The following is a 12,450-nucleotide window of genomic DNA, read 5'->3' as shown; positions in this document are numbered from 1 at the left end:
CGGCGAAAGCACACCTTGCGATTATGTTAGGTCAGTACAAAACACAGCCATTTTTCCAGCCAAAGAGGGGAGTAACAAAAAGCATAAATAGAGTTAAAATGAATCACTAACCTTTGATGATCTTCATCAGATGACGCTCATAGGACTTCATATCACACAATACATGTATGTTTTGTTCGGTAAAATTCATATTTATATCCAAAAATCTGAGTTTAGGCGGGACGTTACTGTCTCACTTGGCCAAAAGCCAGAGAAAATGCAGCGCGCCAAATTCAAATAAATTACTATAAAAATCTAACTTTCATTAAATCACACATGAAAGACACCAATTTAAAGCTACACTGGTTGTGAATCCAGCCAACATGTCAGAATTCAAATAGGCTTTTCGGCGAAAGCAAACCATGCTATTATCGGAGGATAGCAAAAGAGTAAACAAAGAGAGAGAAGCATATTTCAACCCTGCAGGCGCGACACAAAACGCAGAAATAAAAATATAATTCATGCCTTACCTTTGACGAGCTTCTGTTGTTGGCACTCCAATATGTCCCATAAACATCACAAATGGTCCTTTTGTTCGATTAATTCCATCGATATATATCCAAAATGTCCATTTATTTGGCGAGTTTGATCCAGACAAACACCGGTTCCAACTTGCTCAACGTGGCTACAAAATATCTCAAAGGTTACCTGTAAACTTTGCCAAAACATTTCAAACTACTTTTGTAATACAACTTTAGGTATTTTTTAACGTAAATAATCGAAAACAAATAAACTGTAGCATGCTTTCTGGTTACGCGCCTCTAACAATCAGTACACTTCACTCGACCCTCGTTCTGAACAGGGCTACTTCTTCATTGCACAAAGGAAAAAGTCTCAACCAATTTCTAAAGACTGTTGACATCCAGTGGAAGCGGTAGGAACTGCAAGAAAGTCAATTAGAAATCAGGATTCCCAATGAAAATCCATTGAAAAGAGAGTGACCTCAAAAACAAAAATATCTGAATGGTTTGTCCTCGGGGTTTTGCCTACTAAATAAGTTCTGTTATACTCACAGACATGATTCAAACAGTTTTAGAAACTTCAGAGTGTTTTATATCCAAATCTACTAATAATATGCATATCTTCTGGGGATGAGTAGCTGGCAGTTGAATTTGGGTATGCTTTTCATCCAAACGTGAAAATGCTGCCCCCTAGAGAAGTTAAATTAAATTGAAATTGAATTGAATTGAGAGAGGTTTGAGATGGGGAGGTGGGAGAGAGGTGGAGGTATAGGTAAAGAGAGGTAGAGGAAGATAAGGAGGTGAATAAAATAAAGAACAGAGTTGACATTTGGTCCTCATTATAATTATCTAGCTGTTTCTAGGAGGCTTGTGATCACTGTTATCTCATTGATACTGTACAGCTCCTGATAAAGACTCTTTGAGGCTTCACACACCTTTGTCCTTGTGCTGGGAAACATACAGACAAGCTGACATGGAGGCACCACACACACACACACTGGCATGCAAACACATAAACACATACTATACACAGACCCCCTCTCTCTCTCGCTCTCTCTCTCTCGCTCTCTCGCTCTCTCTCACTCACTCTCTCACTCACAGTTCCCCTCCTGCAGTATTGTGTGTGTGTATAACACAGTAGTGATTTAGTGGCCAGTGCCTGAGATGTGCGTCAGAGCCTCAGTGAGCCAGGCTCCAACCCCTCAGTGTTTACCTTACTACAGGGCCACATACATACACACACACACACACACACACACACACACACACACACACACACACACACACACACACACACACACACACACACACACACACACACACACACACACACACACACACACACACACACACACACACACACACACACACACACACACACGCTGAGAGTGCATGTGTCTCCTCCAGACAGCTGGTGCCTCTCTTACCACAGATCCGACACAGGCACACACACACAGCTCCCTTCTCTTTTGTCCTCCCCTAACATCACTACACCCAGACTGGTCATTACATCAATCACAATATCTGTTGGTTGGATCCTCAACACTGTGAAGACTGTCGCAACAAATGTAGACACTGGTATGGTGCTGGAGATGATGAATATGAGGGTAAAAAGTGGTTAAGTGTCCCTTTAAATGGCACTTTGTGTTGTGGAAGCTACTATATTCTTTGAGTTGAGATGATTCCTCTTGTAACTGTTAAGTGGACTGAAAGACTAACCATAGAATTAGGAATTAGAATACTAATAATTTAATAGGATTTCTATGGGACTAATTACTGTAACTATTTATCCTTGCTTCAAATAATTCCTGTTATTTCTGATGTGTGAGGGTGACTTCATCAGGGATGTTGTTTTAGGCTCTTCCTTATTTCCTGTTGAATCACTGTATCTAAATGTCTTTATATGTCTCATAAGGCATTATATCAGCCATATCTACAGGTAGTGAATTTCATGGCCCATTTTGTAAATGCAATTTTATCTCAAAAGTGTTCTTTGTGACATCACTTGTCTAGATCTGTGTTTGTCTAGATCTGTTATGCAGGATCAGCCGTAGCATCAGGTGGTTAGTCAGCTGTGGTAGCAGATCTGGTATATGTCTGTTTGTAGCATGGGCCACATGGCTTAGTCCTTATCTCTATCCAGATGCATGACTCTCCTTATCACGGGATGGCAGGTAGCCTAGCGGGTTAAGAGCGGTGGGCCAGTAACCGAAAGTTCACTGGTTTGAATCCCCGAGCCAGCAAGGTGGACAAATCTGCTGTTCTACCCTTGAGCAAGGCAGTTAACCCCCAACAACTGCGCCGATGACGTGGCTGTAGATTAAGACAGCCCCCTGCACCACTCTGATGGATTAAATGCAAAAGACACATTTCAGTTGAATGCGTTCAGTTGTGCAACTGGTATCCCTTTTCCACTAGCATGGCTCTCAGTGAACTGTAATACACTGTAGGCACATCAGGACAGCCCCTGTCTCTCCTCAAAGCTGGTCAGAATTGTATGGATCAGCTGAGACCATTGGGTTTGTATTCATGAAGCGTCTCAGAATAGGAGTGCTGATCTAGGATCAGTTACCCCCCCATACATTAATTGTAATGTAAAAGGCTAAACTTATTCTAGATCAGCGTTTCTACTCTGAGACGCTTTATGAACATAGGCTGGAAGCTGTTATTCGTGAGGTGCACCGGGTTAGTTATCCCCACTCCTCCGGATTCCAGGTGTCCTACTATGTGATTGAATATCTTATTGGCTTCTCAAACTGGTATGGGGAATTCTTTCCAGGAACTCACTTTCAAAAGACCAGTTCTTTAATGTTAGTGCAGATGGAGGAAAACAGATGGAGAGACTGAGGCCATTTTATACTATTGAGATACAGCCTTAACAACACAGCACTCTCTATCACACTCATCATCAGGCCACTATCTTGGGTTGAGTTCATTAATCACCAAACGGTAGAAAACCTGAAACATTGAGGGACTACCTAGACTTGTCCAATATGAAGTGCTCATATTTGTTCCCCATGGCAAAAAAGATATTCTAACGCTGTGCCCCAATGAACAAATATTAACTAGCATTGATTTTGCTGATAGCTTGAGGAAAGTTTTACTTACAGTGATTGTGATGTGGTTGTCTTGGCTGAATTAATGCACTGGATAAGAGCATCTGCTAAATGACCAAAATGTACATGTAAACACGGCCCTGCTGACAGTGGGCCAGATCCCTCTTCTTGTCTCAGGGAGGAAACCTAATCCCTGTTTGTAACAGTTGGCCATCAGTCACCTGGCCTCACCTCGCTGGCATGCCCAGGGCGGACCACTATTAGCCAGGAAGCGCTGGGATAAAGCCAGCCATTGTCCGGGACCATGGGCCCAAAGTACCTGGAGGGCCCGGAGCGCTGACAGACCTGGAATGCCAATCTGTCGATAACCGTCAACCAGCTGAGGTTTCCTGTATCTGTACAGCAGGTTAGAGGGAGTTTAGAGGAGCATTAGGCCAGTGAGACTCAGCCTTGTTGAAGCAGACACACCATTTTATATCACAAATATCCATAATGCACCCTGAAAAACGTTACTTCTCATTTTGGTCTCTTTCCTCAGTGAAACTAAACTATTGCCAAGTTCAGCTATTACACCCAGAATTCTGTGTCAAACACCATCAATAGCACAGCATTTGTCATGTATCTACTCACACGTCTTTAAATCTTGAGGTAGCCCTGCCTAAACTGCAGCCATCATGGCTTTTATTCAGTAATACCACACAAAAACCTGATGAAAAGAACCAAGTGTGTGAAAATAGTGTGCTCCATTAGGGGGTCTATTACCCCCATGCTGCTCCCTGGCTCGGGGCCTTCTGAGCGGGGAAGATGCTGGCGCTGGCTGGGTTGTTTATTTGGGAGCTCCAGGGCTCTAGTCTGGAAGAGCAGAGGTTAGCCAGGTGTCGCAACCTCCAAACTCACATGGAACCAATGGAACCCCATACGTTACGCAGGGTTGGGGAGTAAGTAATTACATGTAATCCGTTACATTTAAGGGATTACAAAAACGGTAAATGTAATCCGTTACGTTACCAGCGAAAATATTGTAATCAGATTACAGATACTTTTGAAAAACTAGATGATTACTTTGAGGATTACTTTTAAATTCAGAAAGAAAATCTTTGACACTTCTCTGTTTTCACAATGATATTCAAATCAGCATTGAAAAAAGGCGCAAATTTAAGTTTGTTCCACCTGAGCGAGTCTGACCACAAGTCAGAGACCACTATGATGACACACCAAATGTGTTTGATGGATCGCGGGAAAAGAGCAGAAATAGGCTTTTGTAGGCTACAGTTCAAGATATCTCTTCCAATGGTGTGACTGCTGTCGGCATCCAAAGATTATCCAACTTGAATAAACGCTTGGAGGTAAGGATGACAGCAGTGGTGTAGTCTACGGCGATATAGATATCACTTATTATTATTGATCAATGCATGCCATTCCACAAGCGCAGCATTTATTATTCAACTCGAATCAATGAGCCCAATCAGTCCTCCATTACAACAAAATCATAAACAACAGAGTAGAGCTGGCTAATACGTCCTTAGTTTCGGGGTTATGCTCAGGTAAAACAATGTGGCTAATCTAAACTGATAGACTTTGGTTTCTAATATAAGGATGTAATTTAATCGTATTATTATATGTATTAGAAAGCGATGGGTTAGAAGGAGCCTACATAACCAACCCATAAAGTAAAATTTTACATCCATGTATGGCCAGCTATGTAAACTTTAACATGGATTTATCCTGAAATAGATGTTGTTCAATTGGTAACGTACATGTTTGTCTTCTTCTAATGCATTTTAAGGTGAAAGTAATCTGAAAGTAATCTAAAAGTAATGTAATCAGATTACATTACTGATTTTGGGTAATCCAAAAGTTACGTTACTGATTCCACTTTTGGACAGGCAAGTAGTAACTGTAACAGATTACATTTAGAAAGTAACCTACCTAACTCTGACTGTACGGCTGTATGGCCAACTTAGAAACCCAACGGAAACATAACATAGATGGACCATCCATAGATGGTGTATATAAAGTTCACATCCATAGATGGTATATATAAAGTTCACACCCATAGATGGTATATATAAAGTTCACACCCATAGATGGTATATATAAAGTTCACACCCATAGATGGTATATATAAAGTTCACACCCATAGATGGTATATATAAAGTTCACACCCATAGATGGTATATATAAAGTTCACATCCATAGATGGTATATATAAAGGTCACACCGTTAGCCAACCTGTTGCTGCTTATCTATGTTATTCGTTGATAGAACCGCGTTTTTATTCAATGGGCAGAATTGAACAGAATTTGAGTATTTTTTTATAGAATACCTGCTAATTCATCACAATTTATGGGCAGGGCGAGCGCAGGGGTGTATTCATTACGCCGATTCTGTTGTAAAATGTTTTGTAATATTTAACAACAGAAACCGTTAACTCCAAACGTTTTGCAACGAAAACTAGAGTTTCTATTGGACAAATTCAGGTAGGTCCCGCCATGATTTGTTCCGTTTGCTTCCAACTCGTGAACGGTTTCCGTCGTAAGAGGTAATGAATACACCCCAGTAGCGCGCGCTTTGGTTGTGTTTGATCAGTTTGTGCGCATCGGTTTGTTGTGAGTCAGTCACGTTCATTGAGGGAATGCGAAATATCTAAATCGCAATGATGAAAAAATATGTGAAGCGTATTCAATCAGGTAATGAACGGACTTTCCCTTAATATTTTACCTTCATTGGGATTCCGTAGGGTTCTTGTTTTATGTGACACAGTTTTCAACTTGATTTTTGAATGGTGTTCCCAAACACTTTAGAAATCAAATTGTAGGCCTACAATTTTCTCCAAGAGATTAATCAAAATCTGAAACGCTTTTCCCTCCTGTATTTTGGTAGCCTAGTTAGGCTATAGCAGTAGGCTACTCAGCTAAATTATGAAATTGTGATATATACTGATGCATATCTTGATGTTTATTAATCAATTCATTATATTACTTGATTAATTTACAAGGCAACACTGTGTTTATCTGTTGACTGACCACAACATGTCTTCTCTTTTCCAGCACTAAAGAGGTCGTTTGAGGTGGAGGAGTCTGACGTCTCCATCAACCCCTCCCCTCTGTCCCGTAGGACCAACCTCCGCTCCTCCACCTCCAGCCAGCGAAGCTTCCACGACCTGGGCTCCTCCCGCAACTCGGACTACCCCTCCAGAACCTCGCCTTCTGACTCCAACCCCTGCTCCCCCAAAACCAGCCTGAGACGCATGGAGCTGTCCGGGGGAGTGGTAGGAGGTCGTGCCCTGGAAACAGCCTCCACCCGCCGGACCGAGATCTCCATTGAGGTGTCATCCAAGCAGATTGACAGCTCGCCCAGCCCGGGTATCGCCCGTTTCGGCCTGAAGAGGCCCGAGGCTCAGAGCCTTGGTTCTCGAGCCGGAGCCGTCCCAGAGAGCTCCACCATCTCCAGCTCCAGCTCGGCACACAGACGGGCAGAGATCTCCCTCTCTCGGCCCCACGAGCCCCCCGGGGCACCCAGGAGGGGGGACTCCCAGCCTCCCTCAGCCACCCGGATCCCTGACCCCCCTCAGAGGAGGACCGACCCCACCATGGTCAGCCCTGTGGAGGGCCCTACTTCCAGGAGACCCGAGAGGCCTGTCTTCCGACAGCCAGAGATGGCAGCACCACCTCCGGTCAGGGTGGTGGAGAACAACAGCCACCCCCCAGCGCCCAGTGGCCCCCTGCCCAGCCTGGTGGAGCCCAGGAGCGAGAGGACACAGCCCCTGGTCAGCGAGACGCCCGTCGTCAGACCTATAGAGAGTAAGTAAATCTAATTCTATGTCTGACACGTCTATGCATTAGTCTCTAATGCTTGTTCATTTCACCTCTGTGTGCTCTCTCGATCTGTGGACAGTATTTCACAACTGCTCTCTGCTGAGAGAGAATGTAGAGAAAGTAATTTTTTTTAAAGTTCAGGGGTTGCTCCTTTGCTTTGATCAGAATCATTTGTGTTGTAGAATGTCAATTGCATTTGTTTTCAGTGCTCATACCCTTTCAAGACAGTTTAGATACACACGCTGTCTTATTTGACATGTGAATAGTCACCTTTTACTCAGACAAAGTGCAGCCTAACTCTGCAAGGCAACAGTGACAGTACCAGTACAGATGGTTTCTCATGAGCTCTTGCTGCTGTGATGTCTGACTGGGAATATAGGTCAGAGTAATGATGAGGATCCCAGCTGAGGCCCAGCAGTAAGAATGGGCTCAGCCAGCCACTCAGTCAGCCAGGCAGCTAGCCGGCCAGCCAAGTTTAGTGTACTCTAACCATTATGTCAGGCCCTTATGAAGGACTGAATTGAAGCAGACAGAGGTTGACATAGCAGTGAATTGTGAAACCGAACTATGTATGATGTGGTACTGCCTTAGTTTTCATTTCAGCTATTCCTGGAAGTGATGTTTTTACAGGGTAGACTCTGGTGCTAAGAATGCAGTGAAGTAGTGGTTGTGTTTCGTAGTTGCTGGTCCATACTTCAGCTGTGTCCTGTGTAGACATGCAGTAAAGTAGTGGTTGTGTTTCGTAGTTGCTGGTCCATACTTCAGCTGTGTCCTGTGTAGACATGCAGTAAAGTAGTGGTTGTGTTTCGTAGTTGCTGGTCCATACTTCAGCTGTGTCCTGTGTAGACATGCAGTAAAGTCCTTCTGTAAAGATGGATCATTCAAAACCAGAGTGATAGATAGCCATCCTTTCCCCTATTTAACCTGACCTAGCCTTGAGCTTTTTGGGGTTTGAACTAGAGTTGAGTGATATGGACACATTTACACTGCTCAAAAAAATAAAGGGAACACTAAAATAACACATCCTAGATCTGAATGAATGAAATATTCTTATTAAATACTTTTTTCTTTACATAGTTGAATGTGCTGACAACAAAATCACACAAAAACTATCAATGGAAATCAAATTTATCAACCCATGGAGGTCTGGATTTGGAGTCATACTCAAAATTAAAGTGGAAAACCACACTACAGGCTGATCCAACTTTGATGTAATGTCCTTAAAACAAGTCAAAATGAGGCTCAGTAGTGTGTGTGGCCTAAACGTGCCTGTATGACCTCCCTACAACGCCTGGGCATGCTCCTGATGAGGTGGCGGATGGTCTCCTGAGGGATCTCCTCCCAGACCTGGACTAAAGTATCCTCCAACTCCTGGACAGTCTTTGGTGCAACGTGGCGTTGGTGGATGGAGCGAGACATGATGTCCCAGATGTGCTCAATTGGATTCAGGTCTGGGGAACGGGCGGGCCAGTCCATAGCATCAATGCCTTCCTCTTGCAGGAACTGCTGACACACTCCAGCCACATGAGGTCTAGCATTGTCTTGCATTAGGAGGAACCCAGGGCCAACCGCACCAGCATATGGTCTCACAAGGGGTCTGAGGATCTCATCTCGGTACCTAATGGCAGTCAGGCTACCTCTGGCGAGCACATGGAGGGCTGTGCGGCCCCCCAAAGAAATGCCACCCCACACCATGACTGACCCACCGCCAAACCGGTCATGCTGGAGGATGTTGCAGGCAGCAGAACGTTCTCCACGGCGTCTCCAGACTCTGTCACGTCTGTCACATATGTTCAGTGTGAACCTGCTTTCATCTGGGAAGAGCACAGGGCGCCAGTGGCGAATTTGCCAATCTTGGTGTTCTCTGGCAAATGCCAAACGTCCTGCACGGTGTTGGGCTGTAAGCACAACCCCCACCTGTGGACGTCGGGCCCTCATACCACCCTCATGGAGTCTGTTTCTGACCGTTTGAGCAGACACATGCACATTTGTGGCCTGTTGGAGGTCATTTTGCAGGGCTTTGGCAGTGCTCCTCCTGCTCCTCCTTGCACAAAGGCGGAGGTAGCGGTCCTGCTGCTGGGTTGTTGCCCTCCTACGGCCTCCTCCACGTCTCCTGATGTACTGGCCTGTCTCCTGGTAGCGCCTCCATGCTCTGGACACTACGCTGACAGACACAGCAAACCTTCTTGCCACAGCTCGCATTGATGTGCCATCCTGGATGAGCTGCACTACCTGAGCCACTTGTGTGGGTTGTAGACTCCGTCTCATGCTACCACTAGAGTGAAAGCACCGCCAGCATTCAAAAGTGACCAAAACATCAGCCAGGAAGCATAGGAACTGAGAAGTGGTCTGTGGTCACCACCTGCAGAACCACTCCTTTATTGGGGGTGTCTTGCTAATTGCCTATAATTTCCACCTGTTGTTTATTCCATTTGCACAACAGCATGTGAAATTTATTGTCAATCAGTGTTGCTTCCTAAGTGGACAGTTTGATTTCACAGAAGTGTGATTGACTTGGAGTTACATTGTGTTGTTTAAGTGTTCCCTTTATTTTTTTGAGCAGTGTATATTGCTATAAATTGGCTTAGGCCTGGGCGATATGGCCAAAATATCACATCACAGTATTTTTGACACTATTTGAAGCTATTTTAGGTTTTTGAATAACACAAGTTCATAATATGCTTTATGAGTAATTCATGACACTAGGGTGACAACATATACATTATACGTGATTTCAATGGGGCTTTCTCCATTTATACTCCAAACAAAAATACGTTTTAGCATTCATCAATTTCTGCACTTCTTACTATAATTTCCCCACTGGGGCTCTAGTAGCAAGTGGAGTAAACTATAAAAACACACATTATACACACAGGAGTTGCGTATCATGTTTAACAAACCAAACATACTGTTAAAGAAGGTCAAGAAACTCAAACCGGTCCGTGCATCATTACCGGTGTGTGTATATAGTAAAATACGGTATTACCACCCAGCCCTAAATTGACTGAATGAATAGGATAATGATACATTGAAAGATACATTTATAACATGAATGTGAACCACTGCTTTTTAAATGACTCTTTCAAGGTAGACTTTGAAGGAGTCAGGTGAATGCTGAGTCAGGTGAATGCTGAGTCAGGTGAATGCTGAGTCAGGTGAATGCTGGATACCATGTTTCTGTCTCTGCGTGTAGTTTGATGGAAGTTGCTAACTAGCACTAGTGCAATGACTGGAAGTCTATGTGTATCTGCATTTTCTTGCAAACCTACCTCTAACTTATTTTATATGGGACACAGAGGCATAAAAATGGTATCCAGGAATTCATCTGACTCTGGGGAACTAGATACAATATACTAGATACAATCCCAAAGTATTTCTTTAAACTACTAGTTTGATGGTTGTAGCCATCAATTGTCCCATTAACAATCACCCATATTAGCCAAATGATTTTATTTCAAACTTCACATTTCTCTAGTAAGGCCCTACGTTGTAGGTTATTTATCGTAATGACCGATATTAGTGAAATACCCACGGTAAGTGGTTGGTGTTAATCATTTTTGGTTTATCGTCCCAGCTCTAGTTTGAACTTTGAAGCACAGTGACTAATGGTAGATGTATGCTGTGGTGTGAAGGGTTGGTGTGTGTCCCAAATGGCACCCTAATTCCCTATGAAGTGCACTAGTTTTGACGAGCCCTATGGGCCCAGCTCAAAAGTAGTGCACAAATTAACATAGTAGGGTGTCACTTGGGATACAGCCATGGCTAGCAAAGCCTTGAGATAAAAGAAGAACATTCTGTGGTGCTTTTTCCTAAGTCATGTGTCATAATTTTTTATTTTTCTGGGGAAAAGTACCTGTCATCCTACTGTGGCTAGGAACTGTGCAGTAAGAACTATGACTCATGATTCAGGCATACCAAACCTTCAGCCCATCCAGTTTTAAAGATGAAAAGGGCAATGAAGTGAATGTTATTTCGGCTTCCGATGTGCCTTTTCTCAAACCACCACAAAAGCCTCAAAGGATGGGACCGTTTCAACTTGAAGGGTCAGGGAGGTATGAGTGAGGTCATGAGTGTATGAATACAGATGATGCAATGTTGACATTGTGGGGGCTTGAAGGCTTCCTATATATAGGCCTACCTCTCTCATTAAAGGTCTAAGTAGCCTAAGTAGCCTTGTCTCCTCGTGGGAGAGGTCTTAGGTTATTGTGGGGAAAGTTTAAAGGGCCACTTCACCACTTTTTAATCTCATCCATTATCTCCAGCACATGCTGTACCGGTGTGTTATGTGGTAATGAGGTTCAAAAGTGTTGAAGTGCCCCTTTAAGTGTGATGTCAGACTTGGCGTTGACCTGATGTCCTCGTGCCCCGTTCTGAAGTATAATTTGTTATAATGAACAGACCCGGGTGATGCCATAGTAACTCCATCCACTATGAACCCTTACTGTACTGATGACGAAAATAAAGTTACAAAAACAGAATTCTGAATATTAGATACATTTGGTGGTGTTATTGTGAGGCCCCTATGAGGCAGTATGGTGGTGTTATTGTGAGGCCCCTATGAGGCAGTATGGTGGTGTTATTGTGACGCCCCTGTGAGGCACTATGGTGGTGTTATTGTGACGCCCCTATGAGGCAGTATGGTGGTGTTATTGTGAAGCCCCTATGAGGCAGTATGGTGGTGTTATTGTGAAGCCCCTATGAGGCAGTATGGTGGTGTTATTGTGAGGCCCCTATGAGGCAGTATGGTGGTGTTATTGTGAAGCTCCTGTGAGGCAGTATGGTGGTGTTATTGTGAGGCCCCTATGAGGCACTATGGTGGTGTTATTGTGAAGCCCCTGTGAGGCACTATGGTGGTGTTATTGTGAAGCCCCTATGAGGCAGTATGGTGGTGTTATTGTGAAGCTCCTGTGAGGCAGTATGGTGGTGTTATTGTGAGGCCCCTGTGAGGCACTATGGTGGTGTTATTGTGAGGCCCCTGTGAGGCAGTATGGTGGGGTTATTGTGAAGCCCCTGTGAGGCAGTATGGTGGTGTTATTGTGAGGCCCCTATGAGGCAGTATGGTGGTGTTATTGTGAG

General features: G+C 43.9%; 1 protein-coding gene across 3 annotated transcripts in view; it reads left to right on the top strand.

The window, feature by feature from the left end:
* Nucleotides 1-12,450, top strand: part of LOC129833820 (septin-9-like) — a 147,084-nt gene that overhangs the window by 65,411 nt on the left and 69,223 nt on the right. For 2 of the 3 annotated variants that reach the window (XM_055898638.1, XM_055898636.1), the window contains exon 2: nucleotides 6,607-7,359. In XM_055898638.1, coding sequence (XP_055754613.1) covers nucleotides 6,607-7,359 — 753 coding nt within the window. Of the gene's footprint in view, nucleotides 1-6,181; nucleotides 6,247-6,606; nucleotides 7,360-12,450 lie in introns of those variants that run through there. The other variant, XM_055898637.1, reaches the window with a different exon arrangement.

Source organism: Salvelinus fontinalis, chromosome 34 (genome assembly GCF_029448725.1).
Source record: "Salvelinus fontinalis isolate EN_2023a chromosome 34, ASM2944872v1, whole genome shotgun sequence".
NCBI classification, from domain to species: domain Eukaryota; kingdom Metazoa; phylum Chordata; class Actinopteri; order Salmoniformes; family Salmonidae; genus Salvelinus; species Salvelinus fontinalis.
This window is presented reverse-complemented; position numbering and strand designations above follow the sequence as displayed.